This window comes from Balaenoptera ricei, chromosome 12 (genome assembly GCF_028023285.1).
Source record: "Balaenoptera ricei isolate mBalRic1 chromosome 12, mBalRic1.hap2, whole genome shotgun sequence".
NCBI classification, from domain to species: domain Eukaryota; kingdom Metazoa; phylum Chordata; class Mammalia; order Artiodactyla; family Balaenopteridae; genus Balaenoptera; species Balaenoptera ricei.
In genome coordinates this window covers 21,904,031-21,921,915 of record NC_082650.1, presented here as the reverse complement: position 1 = coordinate 21,921,915, position 17,885 = coordinate 21,904,031, and the positions used below count along the sequence as shown (strand labels likewise).

Sequence of the window (17,885 nt, the reverse complement as noted above, 5' to 3'; positions counted from 1 at the left end):
AATATTCAATCTCTTCACAGCTGCATCGGCCTAGAATAGTGTCCACATCACTCCTATTAATAACAGCCCGTTGACCAGAACTCGTCCCAACGGCCCCACCTAGCTGTGAAGGGGCAGAGGTCTGTGAGGGATGATTCCCGGATGAGCAGAAAATGACCTTGCCTTAAGTGTGTACTACAGAGAAGGCCCCAAATATCCAGGGGATTCTAATCAGAGAGAAGAGCATGGGCAAAGGCATGGCCGTGGAAAGCCTCTTGGTGGAGCGGTGAAGTTGCCAGTACAGAGCGGTAGGAGATTAGTCTAGAGAAGCACGCTGTGTCCGATAGATAGTAAGAGTCTCTGAAGGCAATGCTAAGAAGCTTGGATTTTGTTCTGAAGACAGTGAGAATCTTCTAGAGAAGGGAATCAAGGGGTCAGAATAATCCTCTGAGAGTGGAGGATGCACACGTGCGTGCATGAGTGGATTCTGTGGAGCTCAGAATAATTTTTGAGAAGCATATGAATAACATTACAATCCTAGTTTCTTATTTTTTCAGTTTCTTTTTTAATTTCAGAGCACTCCTAATAATGAGTTTCGTTTTTCTGTACTTGCTCCCTGAACTTGACTGTGTGTAATGATCTTTAAGAATGCTGTAAATTTTACTGATGACAGGAACACTTGATTAAATTTCCTTTCCCTTGCCTTCTACTACATCTCCCATTGCTCTTCCTTCCACCCCTCTTCTACCCACCCCCTAAATGCTTTCCAAGTACTTTTAAGGAGAGTAGACCAAAGAAAAGACAGGAAACTAACACCAATAGCATCTCAGGGAGTGCCTGTCTGTGTCAGTGGATGGGGGTTATTCTTATTCCTGCCGCTCTGCCTGCCTGAGGGCCTTAGTACCCATGGGATTTACCCCCAAGCATGAGCACAAAGTCTGGTCTGACAGTCTGCCTTTTAAACTTGGATGTAGAGGCCACTCATCTCTCAGCCCCTGAGTCCCCCTGAGATGAGTGGCTGGGTGAGGGAAGGGCCAGGCTCCTTCTCCCAGGCACAGCCATGAGACCAAGAGCTTCCCTTCCCTGTACCCGTTCTTGCATTGACTGTTCCCAATCCTCACGTCTTCCCAAGGGCTTCACAGGTAATAGAGCATCACGGTTAAAGGATAAGCTCAGAAGCCAAACTGCCCAAGTCTAAGCCCAAACCCACCGCCTTCCAGTTGGTAACCTCAAGCAACTTCTCAACTTCTCTGTGCCTCAGTTTTTGTAAAACAGAACTGATGTTAACATATGCCTCAGAGGAGCCCTGTGAGATGCAAATGACTTTAATCCGTGTAGAGGACTGGCATGCAGTAGATGTTAGATGATATTATTGAGCACTTTGTCTTAAGTGAGAAATATCCCAAAATAACTTCAATTATTTTTTGTTTATACTGTACAAGCCACTTTTACTATAGAATCTCATACAATCCTCATGCAGCCCTAATGAATTTGGTCTTTTCTGAGCTGAGAGACTCCACGTTTGTATTAGCCTCATTGAAATGCATTCCCAAGAACAGCCGTCTATTGGGGCAAGGATCTTTGTCTGCTCTGTTCTGGGATATATTTAAATACCTGAAATCGTGAGTGGCACATGGCAGGAATACAATCAGCATTTATTGAATGAATGAACAAACAAGCAAGCTTGGGGAGCAGTGTGTGTCACAGTAAAAGCACAGATTTGTGGTCTGGTAGATCTGAGGTCTGAGGCTGGCTGCACCGTTTACTAGTTCTACATGACCTCTGACAAGTTAATCCCTCTGTTCCTGCATTTCTTCATTTATAAAATGAAGGTGCAAATACCAATTTCATTAGAGTTGCTCTAAGAATTAAACATGATGCTGGTGCAAAATGTTTAGTATAGAACTGAGCTTGTTTTACTAGCTCAGGAGATGGTAGCCATTCTTATCACTATGTATTCAGTATTTCTGCACATAAATGAATGACGGGGGAAGCAACATAAGACACAGAGGGATGAATGAAGTCATTAACGTGTTTACCTATCATATATATGCTTTGCCAGAATTAAGACCAGCTTTCTTTTTTAACCTTTCCCCTATGCTGTTTTCAGTATTATGGTAATTACTAAAGTAAAAGAGAAAAGAAGATTAGAAACGGGGGAATTGTAGGTGAGGAGGCTGAGGAGAGGTAGGGGAGAGGGGAGGCTGAGGAAGACCTAGAAGAAAGTCATGGAGAGAATCAAGTCCCTTTCTTCAGGAAAGAGCGAGAAGGAAGGAAAAGAGGCAGGAGAGAGCAGCAGGTCGGTAGATAAATCTGTCCTCTCTGCAGTCCGTCCTCCACCCAGCCTCCAGCTTGCTCTTTCTACTATTAATACCCAAATATGTTTCCCCTGTGTCTGTATACCTTCAACTCTATGGAGGAGTTTAAGCCTATAGAGCTAGCTCTGCTTCTTCCAGGACAAAGTCCACGTACAAGCCTTCCGCATTTTGGCTTCTGCCTACCTCACCTGTCCAGACTTAAGTCTTCATGGCCTTTCACGTCCCACAATGGTGACAGTCCCTCGGTGGTCTGTACTGTGCTTCACACACTATTTCTTCTTCTTGGCCTTGTGAATGAACTTCTTCCTTTACCCTTTCTTCTGCTTGCGAAGCCCTAGTCACACATAAAAACCTGGTTGAACTGTCTCCTGCTGTGTGAATCCTTCCCTCAACCCGCCCTAGCAGACCAGATCACTCTGGCCATTGCACTGTTGCGAGTCTGCACGTCTGCATGCATCTCATCGTATTATAATCACTTGATCATCTGAGGGCAGTAATTCGAGGTGCTCTTCTGTGAGAACCCCAAACACTAATTGTGAAATGTTCACGGAAGAAGTGAATATCAGGTCATTTTCAAGTTGCTGTTACGTTTTAAGGTACAACGTGGGTTAATTCTGGAATCACATTCACAAAAAGAAGAATTCCTTTTGGTGGCCCACAGGCTGCTGGGCTGAAAAGAAGGCACCACTCTGGAGCCCCCCAGTAATGCCACAGACCCTTGGCACCTTGTGGATACCTTCATTAGGAAGATTCAGGAAGAGATATTAACTTCCCTCAAGTCATATTAAAAATGCTTTTTAAATGCAAAAATAACAGCCCAGTAAAATGGTGCCACTGTCTTAGCGTAATTGTTTCTGTAATGCACCATTTGCTCTTAATTGCAAGGATATGCATGGCTTGGTTTAATGCGTGGCACTATTTTGTTTATTTGGCCTAATTATTAAAACCATATCCTAAGAGCTGTCGGGGCTAATGTTAGAACTGGATGAGTCCATAAAGCATTCTGGAAATGCCTGGAACATACTGGCACTTAATGGCACTTAATAAATATTGGTTCCATCTGAATCTGAGTTTCTGACCCTGGGTCACTTTTCTAATGTCATTCTGAGATGCCCTTGTAAGCGCCTCTCAGACCGATTTGACAGCCAGCAGGAACGGGTATCCAACACCACACAGGAAAGGCACAATTTAAAAGGCTCTGGCAGTTTCTGGGGAGATTCTGTGTCATATTGTACCGGCATCACCACATTAAAACCAGCACCTCAGCCCTTAGGAGAGGGAGGCCCGTGACGCGGGAAAGTTCCATTTGACTCCTGGAGACTGGAAACTACTGAGGTTAAAACGGGCAGTTTTAAAGCACTAAAATATCCCTACTGTGAAGAGAGTGAGGGAAGGTGGTGAATCCTGAGCTGACCCATCAGTAAAATTAATAATGACAGTTTCTGGTGGCAGGATAAAACATTTGGTCAGGGTTTCAGAGTTAAAAATGTAGGTTTTTTAGAGCCTGCATCAGCTTTGTTTCCAAGCTTCCTGGGATGACATTGCCGTGTCCTCACATCCACTGACTGAATTTACGCTTGCTCCAGGGGAAGCCCCCACCCCAGCTCTGCGCATGCCCCACCCAACGCTGCTTTTCCCTGCGTTCATCAAACGTTTGCCTTGTTTGGAGAGCCCGGAAGATTTGCAAAGGTTAGGATCAGTTAGTGTTTTGTGATTTTTTTTTTTTTTTTTGCCAGTCTTTCTCATGTCACCCTTCCTATCGTTTTAGAACACATTTTGCTAATACGATGGGTTTTGTCTTCAAACTTGGAAATTCCTTCTTGCTTTATTATAGCACAAAAATTTCTATTTTAATCCCCTTTTACTCTAGAGGTGGTTAAGGGGTGGGGGGAGCAAAGGAACAAAATATTCATGTTACAATATGGAATTAATAATAATTATTAATTTTACCTTTCTGTATCCTAGAGCAGTTTTCCATATTATTTTTATGTATGATATACCTGTCAATTGTTAGGACATCATAAGGACTCTCCCTCACCACATCCTCCCCAGCAAATCTAGTCACACCTCTAGCCCTGCCTGCAGCCAAGTACCCACAAGAATGGAAGTGCTCTGAACATGTACACACACACACACACACACACACACGCACACAGCCATCCTTCAACTTTTTACTTACGATCAAAAGTTGTCATAGGATATAAGAAAAACTAGATATCCTGACACCCATGAAGGCAAGAGCTGTGGTCTACCGTCGTGGGGGCCACCATGAGCGCTACTCCACTGGAATCCAGTAAAGCAAATGCCGCAGGAGCTGGGCCCAACAATCTCATTTTTAACAAGCTCATCTGGCGATTTGATGCATCCGTTACTTTGAGGACATTCCCAGAGGTCTGCCTGTGCTCTACAGATGCAAATAAGTGGATATGGGGTTGCCGGCTCTCTCATTATCCAGGTAGGCAGGGGCTGGTCTGGCACACCTTATGTTCTAAAGCTGCTTTTGCTTCCAAGGAAGAAACAATTCTTTTTGTCTTTTCTTTAAATTCATTTTTATTGGCATACAGTTGATTTACAATGTTGTGTTAGTTTCTGCTATACAGCAAAGTGAGTCAGTTGTACATATATATATATCAACTCTTTTTTAGATTCTATTCCTATATAGATCATTACAGGATATTGAATAGAGTTCCCTGTGCTATACAGTAGGTCCTTATTAGTTATCTATTTAATATATAGTAGTGTGTATATGTCAATCCCAATCTCCCAATTTATCCCTCCCCCCCTTCCCCCTTGGTAACCATAAGTTTGTTTTCTACATCTGTGACTCTATTTCTGTTTTGTAAATAGGTTCATTTGTGCCATTTTTTTAGATTCCATGTATAAGCGATATCATATGATATTTGTCTTTCTCTGTCTGACTTATTTCACTCAGTATGACAATCTCTAGGCCCATCCATGAGGCTGCAAATGGCATTATTTTGTTCTTTTTTATGGCTGAGTAATATTCCATTGTATGTATGTGCCACATCTTCTTTATCCATTCCTCCATTGATGGACATTTAGGTTGCTTCCATGTCCTGGCTATTCAAAAAGATACATGTATCCCACTGTTCACTGAAACAATTTTTAATCTTTGTTCATATGGTATGGTAGCAGTACTCTTCTATTTAAAAAAAAAATACTTTGGAGAGAAGGAGAAAGACCAGAGAAATGGCAGGTGAAGAGTCCTCACATCTTGTTTAATATTTTTTGTGTTGCACACTCTGACTGCAGCCACAGATGCTAGAGCTCTGAAGTAATCTTGAGTGCTCCCCTAATTCATCCGCTCTAGTTGCCTGAATCCATACTATCACACAGCATATATTTTTATCCTTCTATTTATTCCACAGCAAAGTTTATTATAGAACTTCCCTTTAGTTTATAGGCTACTGAATGCCATCACAGATAATGAAAATATTTTTCCCCATAGCAAGTCCAGATCCTTCTTGTGTCATGTAAATTCATTTCTTTAATCTTGTTAAATACCATTAAGTTCCTCCATCAATACCTAAACTTCCTACTCATCTGTCTTTCCATTTTTCTGGCAAAAGAACACCTGTTCATAAATCAAATAATTTAGCAGTTAGAAGGTACAGCTACAATTTATAGATAATCTGTTCCAGTGCATAGGTGTGTCTCTGATTGTATGTGAGATAATTTATGTGGTACAGGGGCCTGGCATTAAATAGTGTTGAATCACCTGGTGAAAAGGTAGTTCCCCGTCAATTATCTTTCAGTCCTTCTGATTTCATTTAGAAGAGTCTGTATTGCATTCTAGTATGTCTTTAATGCCCCTCTAATACTGACTAACATCCCTATTTAGCAGGCCTCAGAATCAAACAGGCAAACATGTCTATCAAACATTTATTAAGATCAATTAGTTTTCATTGTATTTGTTTTTGTGGTTATCTTTCTTAATGTGTTCCATTTATGAGAGTTTATAAATCTCATAAGTTTTCCTTTAAATATATTTATTTAAGAAAAAATGTGAATTGACTAAGAAAATAATTTTTTTTAAAAAAATCAAGTAGCATGCGACAGGACTGCATTAGGACTTTTGACTTTAGTAGGCACTTTGCATCTGTGGGTCCCTTCCTCCGTATAATATTGTTCAGAATGCTTATATGCCACAGGAAAGAACTCATTTAGTAAAATATGTTTTTCACAGTGAAAATCTTTTTGTTTATTTTGAGGCTCAACCAAAAAATAGTTCTTGTCTGTTGAGAGACATCGTAAGTGATCTTCAATCATGCACTCCCACAGGTTTTTTGAGTCAAAGATTATTTAACTCTGATATCTTTTAAAGATATAATTCTAATATAGAAAACAGAGCATGGAATTTGGAGACAGACGGAACTGGTCTTGAACCCTCTCCAGACTTAATAGCTCTGTGATCTTGGGCAAGACAATTACCTTTTATGAGTCTTTATTATCTCATCCGCAGGATGGAGTTGGTAACTCCCACTTAAGGTATGGTTTTGAAGATGAAATTATCTCCACCAATATTTATTGAGCCCCTCCTATATGCCAGGCTCTTTTTTAAGTGCTACAAATACCACAGTGAACAAAACATAAGCTTACCATTCTTGTCCAGCTGATGGTCTTACATGGAGTTGAATATTTCCTTGCTGGTTCTTAAGTCATTGAAGCAGAGTGTTGCCTGGGAGTGGATTAGAACTGAATTTCTTGTACTCCTAGTTCTAAAATAATTATCCCTCTTGCTGCTACAGATTTTGAGTCACAATTAGCTACCAAAGGTTACTTAGAGATTCAGCAAGACCTTTTGTAGATTTTTTTACCGATTTTTTTTTTTTTTTTTAGTTCATAAAACTTCAGCTACCTTCAGGGAAATATATTTGCTATAAATATTTTGCACTATTTTTACCTTTTTTAATATATACTGTTTATCAGTAAACATAATTTGCATTATAAATTTTTAGAAAGGCAGATACACATTCTTCAGTGCCTGAAAATTCTTGATGATAAGCTGTTACCCTCATATAACATTTGCTGCTGGCCAGACTGACATAGGCACAGCTAGCCCCCAAAAGATCTTTTGTCCTCGCTTACGGAACAAGTAGCTCCTTTTTAGTGGTGATGATGCCAGAAATGGAGTGATCTGGAGAGATTTTCATCTTTCAAAGAGATTTTTTTTTTTTTTTTTTGCCTGGCATCACCAAAGCACATCCTAAGCTTTCCAGGTATGACATCTGATGATCAGCAAGTAGGCTAGGTAAAATAAAGTTAACTGGATAACTGGATAAGAATATTCAGATTAGTTATTTGAACTTATATAACTTTATAGAAAAATGAGTGAATTTTTACTCAGTTTGGAGCAATGGAGGAAGAGGTAGAGCTTAGATATTTTTTAATATTAATGAGTCAAAAATAACATCATCATTCTACAACCCACACAGGCTAGTAGAGTCAGCATTATCTTCAGTGTAAACGTTTCATTTGCAGGTATTTTTCTTCTACGATCGATTCGATAAGTCTTGGCCTTAGTGCTAACTATATATTTGAATTTTACATGAATGCGCTATTGTAAAACTGTTGTTGGCATCTCAAATTGTTGGTGAAATTCCAGGCCAATGTTATCTGAGGTGACTAGATTATAGTGAAAAAAAACCAATAAAATAGATCTTTAAAATACATACTGTCTCTGTTTTAACACATATGTATATTTTGTGTGGTTCCCTTCAGAGCTAATTATACTGTTTTAAAACAATAACAGAGAAGCAAAGGATAAGGAAATATAAAGCTGCCCAACTGTGGAATCACCCACCTGACATTCTAGGCATACCATAATCTAATTACCATGTATTGGCAGTCAGAACAGTTACGTAGAGGAGAAAGTTTAAAGCAAAGAGTTTCCAGTGTCTTATTATTTCTTACAGTATCCTGTCTATTTTTTCTATGAATATAAACAACAAGTTGCTCCGAAGATGTTCGCTTTGATATCCCCACCGTGTCTTTTCCTGCCAAGACCTGCCTGTCACCTGGTTCCATTTTGCTACAATATTTATTAGAGTTTGAAAATCATAACATTCAATTTCCTGCCTTTTCCTTGAATATGCAAACTATACAGCAAGAGCAGAACAAAGATTCTTTCATGGCCATTAAGGAGTATCCTTAATAGAATCCAAACTTGCTGGTGGTTCAGTTCTCAGTTCCACCATCTTCTTACTCTTGGGAAGCTTTCCAATGCTGGAAGGTAAATCTATATCCTGAGCCAGTTTTACCTAAGAAGCTCTTTTTCCCTTATATCTGTCCACCAAATTTCAATATCAAGAGTGCTTGACTTTCTGCTTACCATATGGAGGGGGTAAGTTTTACCCCACCCTGCCCTGCTGAACTGAGTATCTGGAGTGGCCACTGGGTTCGAGAAACAAATGGAAATGTTCCATGCAACTTCTTTGGCGTCTATCTTCCAACATAGTATCTAAATCCATGCACTGCTGGCATCCTTTCTGGAAGCTAATTTGGCTTTATTTTCCAACCTGCTGCTGGTTCACACATAATTTGGCATTATGTATCAACAGCCTTAAAATCTTCATAGCCTTTGACTATAAGAAAATAATTTAAATCACTATGTTGTACACCTGACACTAATATAATATTGTAACTCATCAATACTTCAATTAAAAAATTAAAAATAAATTTAAAAAATAGTTTAACATTCAAAGACTTCTACAAAAGATATTCATCATGATATTTTTAATAAATTAAAAATTGAAAATCTTTTACTACTTAATGTCCAAGAATAAGAATCAGTTAAATAAATGTTGGTCAGGGAATTCCCTGGCGGTCCAGTGATTAGGACTCGGCACTTCACTGCTGGGGCCCAGGTCCATCCCCTGGTCAGGGAACTAAGATCCCACAAGCTGCTCGGCCAAAAATCAATCAATCAATCAATCAATCAATCAATCAATGTTGGTACATCTATAAAATGGAGTTTCAAGCAGCTCTGGTCAGCGTTTATATTCTAGAAGTATTTCTATAATGGCATGTCAAAAAGTCTCATACTATAATCCCAAACAAAACTGCATGCACAGTATGATCTTAACTTCTTAACTGTGTATAAATAGCATGAACAAAGAGTGAGGGAAAAGAACGTATAGCAAAATATTAACAGTCGTAATTTTTATTCCTTTCTTATGTTCCAACTTTTTTCCCTATATATCTTTCTATAATTTCTATAATTTCCTGTAAAGGGCATAAAGAAAATACAATTTTAAAAATTAAGATACAGAAGAAAAAGAAGGGGAGCAATTGATGGGCTGCATGTTTTCACGTCCATTCTACCTCCTAGGTGAGCCATATACTGCTCTCTGCTGTGGCACTTTGGCTAGAAATGTACACTATCCATTCTCCTACTGAAGACAAATAGCTAATTAGGGGTGATGATAAGAACCTGTGTCACCTGGTCTCTTCTTTTTCAGCACACGACGGTTTTGCCCTTTATATTAATTGAGATGAGGACATCACACCATGCGTATCCCAGCAGGAGCAGCGGACTGGCCGCCATATGTACCTTCTCTGTTGGCTATATATTATGGTAAGGACAGTGCCTGCTGGGCTTTCTTACTGTATTAGATTTTGCACTGCTAAATTTGGGCACATATTTCATTATGGATATAATCACTAACAGATTCACACTGCGTGCCTCATTTGGTCCAAGACCTGGGCTTTGTCTCATTTCCCCAGATGCTTATATTTTTAGAAAGTATATGCCAAACCTCACACAACAGGAATTTGTTGAACAATTCCATGTAAGCAGTGGTTCTTCCAAGGCTACATTTTTCAACTCTTTTTCAAACTAAATGTTTTTCTTGGACATCAGTTTTATTGCTTAAGGGCTTTTTTGCTTGGGATTTTTTGTTGTTGTTGCTTTTTTTGGGAGTGAGGGAGTTGCAGCAAATGCAAATGAGGACAGAAGAAATGACCTCTTAGAGGAGTGACTTCTATCCTCTAAGTGAAACAAGTGAAAATGTACATTTTCCTGAGTCAGTTTAAAACCTTTTCCAGAATTTGCTATTACATATAGCATGCATTTAATGGTTTTGTTTTGAAAAATTGAGATAAATAAATAGCAGGAAATCTCTGCTTTGTCTGTTGGGCATGAATAAGCCCCAAGTGTGAGGTGCCAAATTTATCTGATAAAAGAATTTTTGCCTGTTGAGTTTACTTCACTTTAATTTCAGTTCTAACCATGTTTTAACATTTCAAAATTATTTATCTTAAGATAGTTTCTTATTTCTCTGTATAATTCCAAGTGCTCTTTGATATATTAGCATACACAGAAAAGGTCTCTCCCGTCAGCATTTCCGCCTCTTGGGACTCTCTTGTCCTGAGTTCTGGGTCACCATCACCTCCTTTAAGTCTTTAGGACTGAATCACGTTCTTCCAAACCCAGGACTGCACTTAATCCCACCAAAATCCGGGAGCACTTTGGGAGGTCCAGTCCCTGTGGAGCGTTTGGCTCCAGCCAGTCAAGAGATATAAAATAAAGGTCAGTACAGTACTTCACATACTCTGCCTGAATGATCACATAATGCTCCAAATCTGAACAAAAAGGGAATTTGCTTTTAGGAAGTCACACCCTGTGGCTGGATCTAAGGGGACATCCAGGCTACAGACCCCAGAACAAACATGCGGTCATGTTCAATTCCATCTGCCACTTCATTGATGAGTCACCGACTGTTCACGAGGACTGGGGAACGTTTGTTTTCCTAGTGACTTTTTAGATTTTTTTTTCTACCCAAAACATTAAGTATTGGCTTTCTCTGAAAGAAAAAATTCAAATGATCCGGGCTCACAGGTGAAGTGTGACTGTGAAATTATATCTTAAAAATGAATGCATGTGCTTTATACATAAGAACTTGATGTTCCAATGACTCTTATCTTTCAGAAGAGTCAGGTAGGAAAGCTAACAGTTATTCCAGGGTTGCTACAATGTTTACAACACGTCTGGAACTGCCTATAGATTTAGTTTAAAAATCAAACGCCCCGGGGCTTCCCTGGTGGCGCAGTGGTTGAGAGTCTGCCTGCCAATGCGGGGGACGCGGGTTCGAGCCCTGGTCTGGAAGGATCCCGCATGCCACGGAGCAACTGGGCCCGTGAGCCGCAACTGCTGAGCCTGCGCGTCTGGAGCCTGTGCTCCGCAGCAAGAGAGGCCGCGATGGTGAGAGGCCCGCGCACCGCGATGAAGAGTGGCCCCCGCTTGCCACAACTAGAGAAAGCCCTCGCACAGAAAACGAAGACCTAACACAGCCAAAAATAAATAAATAAATAATTCTTTTAAAAAAAAAAAAAAAAAAAAAAAAAAAAACCAAACGCCCGGGCTTCCCTGGTGGTGCAGTAGTTAAGAATCCGCCTGCCAATGCAGGGGTCATGGGTTCAAGCCCTCGTCCAGGAAGATCCCACATGCCGCGGAGCAACTAAGCCCGTGTGCCACGGCTACTGAGCCTGCGCTCTAGAGCCCACGAGCCACAATTACTGAGCCCAGGTGCCACAACTACTGAAGCCCGCAAACCTAGAGCCCGTGCTCCGCAACAAGAGTAGCCCCCGCTCGCCGCAGCTAGAGAAAGCCCATGCGCAGCAATGAAGACCCAACGCAGCCAAAAATAATAAATAAATAAATAAATAAATAATAAAAATGATAAATTTAAAAAATAAAAATAAAATGCCCTTCCCACCTCTCCCCCCAAAACACAGCCTCATTACTTTGCACTCATATTCACTTACCTGTGGGAAGGGAAGACTTTTACTCTGGGAACTCTGGGTGTATTTCTGTGAATTCATTTATATGCCATTAAATTATCCGAATCTTGTAGAGCCCCAGAGATTTTAGGAACTACATACTTTCTGATGGCTTTTCTTCCACTGTGGGTGCCATCAGTCCACATTCCAAAGAGACACGTGGGAAATACCACATAGTCTTCATTGTAGACCCCCAAGATCCCTCATTAAAATGAAGCATTACTCACGCTCTCTGTGCCAAGGGCGGCCTGCCAACTCTGCACCCTCCCTGAGCAAACCAGTGCTTGTTTGGACACGTATCTGCATTAACCAGCGAACTCTCCCAGCTATGTTCTGAGAAAGCTTTCAAAGTAGACTTTCCTTTGGTGTTCTGCCCTAGGCATTCATAGCTGTGCCAAGAGCTAAACAATGCCCTTCACACCAATGTCACATTATACAAACCCAGGGATTTTAATTGTCATCAAAAAAGTACTGGGTTTTACTCCCTTCTGGACTATCTCAGATGCGACGTACCAGTGACACAACAGCAAAAGGTTCAGAATGTGAAATCTTTACCATACCACATACCAGGGTTGTTCTGGACATTCCAGGACCTTATGCCAAAATGTAAGAAAGCATTCCTCTTGTCACAGGCTAATTATAAAGTAGATCTCCCTTAAAATCCTCTGTGTGGTTGAGCTGAATCTATACCTCCGAGGCTGCTGGCCAGCCTGCCTGTCTGCTTGGCTCTGATTCTAGCTCGCTGCCCATTTTCACAAGTCTCCCTACCCATCTGAATCTGCTGTCTTCCTAGGTTTGTGTCACAAGAGTTGAGAAAGCGAGGGGCACCGGAGCTTTCCCTCATGGACTGGAGCCCACTGAGCTCCCACGCTCAGTGGCTCCACTTCCCAGCCCCCATCTCAGTCCTACCCAAGCTCAGCATCTGAAGTCATCCCAGACCCTTCCCTTGCCCACCTCCACTTGTCTTTCCACTTACCCAGGGGTCTGGGACACAAATATGCCCTGACCATTGATGGTGGGCTCTTAACTCCCTTTCTGTACACCTCTCCTCCACCATCCCTCCTCCGCGCATTTCTCTGCACCTTATTTGTGACATTTCCCCTTAATGAGTGAGATGATCCATATTCTCCTATGCAGGACACAACACAGAAGTCCCCTTGGTTTCTAATGCAACAGCAATTATCAGGAATTGTACTGAGTACCATTTTTTCGACTGCTGTGCCAAAAGCGATTTTAAATATTACCGTATTTAGTTCCCCAAAAAACACTTGGAGATAAGCATTATCTGGCTCATTTCCACACTCCAAATCCTACTGCCCCAAATGTGTCCATTGTACAACTTTCCAACCTAGAAAATAAAACAAAGTAAAATCATAGTGAAGCGTGATCTTTTATGATATAGACTTAAATGGTCCAAAATCAGAATTTTATCACCACCAAACTTGGTTATGTCTCAGCCGTACAATTGCAGATTTTTTTTTTGTTTTCTTATTGAAACGTTTCTATATTTCCTCAAATTTTTGCTGGAAACATACATTATTTTTAAAGTAGAGAAAAAATTCTTAAAAATAAAAATAAGAGTGTACTCTAATTAAGAAGTCTTGGAAAGAATATTAAGCCATGAACAAGTAAAAATTTTTTGCATAAAATTTGCACCTGCTTCACTAAGAAAATTAAATTTTGGACCACATTAAACTCCTGTTTAGTTGGATGTTTCTTCACCAGTTAAACAGATCTGGCCAGCAGATGACCAGCATTTTCTTTTGTTCAACTTGAATCTTTCACTCTACCATAACTGCCTACTCTGTTGACCTTTACATCTGGGATAGTGTGTGAAAGTTTTCCTAATTTCCTGGCATCGGAAAACTGGAACCAAGCTGAAAGAGTGACGTGCTAAGTGCCTCCCATTCTGAAGAGAGATACCTTTCTTGGGTCTTATAAGAGACAGCCAGAGGACCCTGCTTCCTTACCCATCCCCAAAGCCATCGACACTCTTTGCCATGCCCATCCTCTCCACCCTCCTTCCTCAGCCTGGCTGGGGAAGAGGGAGAGGGTCTTTGCATTCTTGAGTTTGGGGTCTAGGGGAGCTACTGGGAAAGGAAGTGCCTCCCCACACTTGCCAAAGCCAGTTAGTTTTAAGAGGCTCCAAAAGAAGCCCTGGTAAATATCCAGGGTGAGACAGGAATCTAATTTAGGAATCAGACTTGTTAACCTTCCTTATGCCTCCTTCCTGAGCAAAGAAAAGGGCATTGGAAGGATATGGCAGGGTGGAGGGAGGGGCAGCTGTAGAGCAGCCTAGATCCTACCATCGTAAGTGGCAAAGATAGATGGGTAAGTTTCTTGTGGATCTGGTGTGACATCAAGGGAGGTTGCTGGGCTTGAACTATCCACTCAAGAAGGCCAGCCCCTGGACAAGGGTTTCCCAGGGGCAAAAAACTAGAAGGTTCCGCTGTGGGCAGGAGCCAGGGGGTGTTGAAGAGGGCACGCTGGAGCCAGCCAGGCTCCCACAACGTCTGCAAGTAGAGAAGCCCTTCAGAGACCCCCTACAAACCTCCTGCCTATGTACCCCATGCACGAGTGAGCATCTGAGAATCAGCCTCACAGCCTGAATCAGTGCGAATTTGGTATTAGCCAGAGGAGCAGTGGCAACCACTTGTACAACTATAGGCAATGAAGGCAGAAGATAGTCATCCTCCCATTTCACTTCCTGGATGGAGAAGAGACATCCCAGAATCAGGATTTACCCTCCCCTTCTACATCAAGGTACTGGAGTGGAGGGCAGCATGAAAATGTAGCGTCCCCTCCCGCTCAAGGCTCCAGCGATAATCCTGGTGTGTTCAAGGAAAGCAGAAAGCCATTGTGTTGGAGCAGAGCAAGAGGGAGAGTGAACAGAGACTCTTGGGGTAGAGGGAGGGTCATGTAGGACCTCGTAGGCCATTGTAAGGACTGTGTCCTTAATTCAGAATGAAATTGAGAGTCACTGGAAAGTTTTGTTTTTTTTTTTTTTTTTTTTAATTTATTTATGGCTGTGTTGGGTCTTCGTTTCTGTGCAAGGGCTTTCTCTAGTTGCGGCAAGCGGGTGCCACTCTTCATCGCGGTGCACGGGCCTCTCACTATCGCGGCCTCTCTTGTTGCAGAGCACAGGCTCCAGACGCGCAGGCTCAGTAATTGTGGCTCACGGGCCCAGCTGCTCTGCGGCATGTGGGATCCTCCCAGACCAGGGCTCAAACCCGTGTCCCCTGCATTGGCAGGCAGATTCTCAACCACTGCGCCACCAGGGAAACCCCACTGGAAAGTTCTGAACAGAGAATTGACATGATCTTAGACGTTTTTAAAAATTCACTTTGGCTACTGTGTTAAGAACAGATGGGGGCAAGGATGGAACAAGAGAGCAGTTAAGAAGCTATAGAAGTCATTTTGGAGGGAGATGATGTGATTTGGACCAAGGTGGTAGAAATGGCAGTGTGAGAAATAGTAGGATTCTGAATATATTTTGAAGATAGAATCAACTGTATTTCCTGTTTAATTTAGACCAAATCCAAATTAAACTCCAGACTCAAACCCCTTTAATACTTTTTAACTTCGGTGTGTGATAGGCAGAATAATGATTCCCAAAGATGTCCACCTCCTAATCCCCGGAACCTGTGACTATGTCACTTCACATGACAAAAGAGACTTTGCGGATGTGATTACATTAAAGATATTGACCTGAGGAGATTAGCCTGCATTATCCAAGGGGGCCCAATCTAATCTTAAAAGGAGAGACCCTTTCCCAGCTGTGGTCAGAGAGAGACGTGACTGGGAGAACAGTCAGACACACGTGCTGTGAAAAGGACTCAAACGACATTTGCTGGCTTTGAAGATGGAGTAAGAGGCTATGAACTAAGGAGTACGGGCTGTCTCTAGAAGCTACAAAAGTCAAGGAAACAGATTTTCCTCCAGAGCCTCCAGAAAGGCATGCATCCGCACCAATATATTGATGTTAGTCCCATGAGACCTGTGTTGGATTTCTAACCTACAGAATTAGAAGATAAATTTGTGTGGTTTCAAGCCACAGAGCTTGTGGTAATGTGGTACAGTAACAACAGACAACCCATACACTTGAGCAAGTCACTTAGTCTCTGTGGACCTCAGTTTCCCCATCTGAAAAAATAGAGGGTGATGATACTTAGGCAGGATTGCTGTGAGAATCAGAAAAATGGGTACAAAATGCCTGCCACGTGATTGGCACTCAGTACAGTATCCATTGTTGTTGATCTGTGTTTATGCTAAGAATACTCAGTCCTTAGGGAGCCTGAATCAGCCCCTTTCTGCATGTTTCTTCACTCGTTAACCTGTCATGCTACTCTGGCAGGTAGAGGTCCATATCCTTGAAGTCAGACAGTCCTTGTTCAGATCCCCTCTTCCTAAGGGCTTTGAGCAAATTACTTATTCTCTCTTAGCCTCATTTTTACCACCTCTAAAATGGGAGGTAATGCCTGCACATTATCTCCCACTAGAGATAATAGATTATTGAGCACGTGGGTCACTCAAGAAATGATAGTATCTTTCCTTCCTCCCAGGCGATAAAAATCCTGAGTGTCTGAGTCTCTGTGAAAAGGTCTCATTTCTCTCCCTTCCTCTTTTCCCCACCATCCTTATTTTCATTTTATCCTCGGCTCTTCTTAAGGATTTTGGTCCTGCTTGGTGGGGTTTGTGTCTCCTTGCTACCTATTAAGAATGCTAAAGAATGTTCTGAAAATTTCTTATGCTTCATGTATTAAGTTATTCCCCAAGCTCGGCTTTTCCCCTGAGATTTGAGAATGTCGTTGCTTTCCCATTATTCTAATCTGTTTGTTTCTGCAAACACTTTGTGTAGTGGTAGTTGTTGTTTTCTTATCCTCTGAGGAGGAGAAGCCTATCTAGACAGTTGAGGACTTGCCGAGTAGGAGTGTGGCTGGCACGGGACTCCTCAGAGTGTCCATTTGGGTGCTGGTTGAATCAGCATCTGGACAGAAAAGGTTTTTGTGTACCATCCATCTCAATTCCCAGTGTTTATTATTCTGAGTTTCATCTTCTCTTACCCCGAACAGCTGGTTCTCAGGCATCCTGGGTATACATGAAGAACTAGAATTCCCCATATGCTATTAACCAGGCCCCTCACCAAGACCATTTTATATGCACTTATGACCTTTCCCCCACTCCTCAACACCCCTACCCTCCATCCACCCCCAACACTACTACTTCTCTTCCCTGCCGTCTTCCGGAACCGCCGTTTGGATGCTGCTTGTGCCTTTGATGCTATCGGCAATTTTACTTTGTATTTCTCCAGCCAGCTCTGCCCATCCCCCTCCCCCTCCCCCTCACTGTCCCCTGTCCTCTCTCAGCAGACGGCCTAGTCTTTAACTTCGCAGAGAATGTAAAAAACTCTCTGGGCATCATTTGCTGGCTCTTCCCACTCTACCCAAACCTCAGTGCTGGAGTTGTTTGGAGTTCAGCACACGGTCTTTTTCTCTTTTTGTTTATTATTTTTAAATTTTTTTTTGTGGCAAGAATACTTAACTTGAAATCTACCCTTGTAACCTAGGTCTTCTTTTTTTAGTACCTCTTCTCCCTGGATAAATCCATCCACTCCGTGTTTACAACTACCTCCATCTCAGATCTCCAGCTCGGAGCTGTCTCCTGATGTCCGCTCACAAGCCTCTCACACTTAGCAACTGCAAACCAAACTCACGCAGTGCCTGCTTTCCCAATCACACCCCCAAACCTGTATCCCCTTGGCATTGCCACCCATCCAGTTATTCATGC

At 41.9% G+C, this 17,885-nt stretch overlaps 1 protein-coding gene across 1 annotated transcript in view; it reads left to right on the top strand.

Annotated features, from left to right (window-relative positions):
• The window catches only part of AIG1 (androgen induced 1), a 227,381-nt gene that overhangs the window by 179,281 nt on the left and 30,215 nt on the right, over positions 1-17,885 (top strand). Inside the window, 1 exon segment of the mRNA XM_059941082.1 lies at positions 9,779-9,894. Within this exon segment, the coding sequence (XP_059797065.1) occupies positions 9,779-9,894 (116 nt within the window).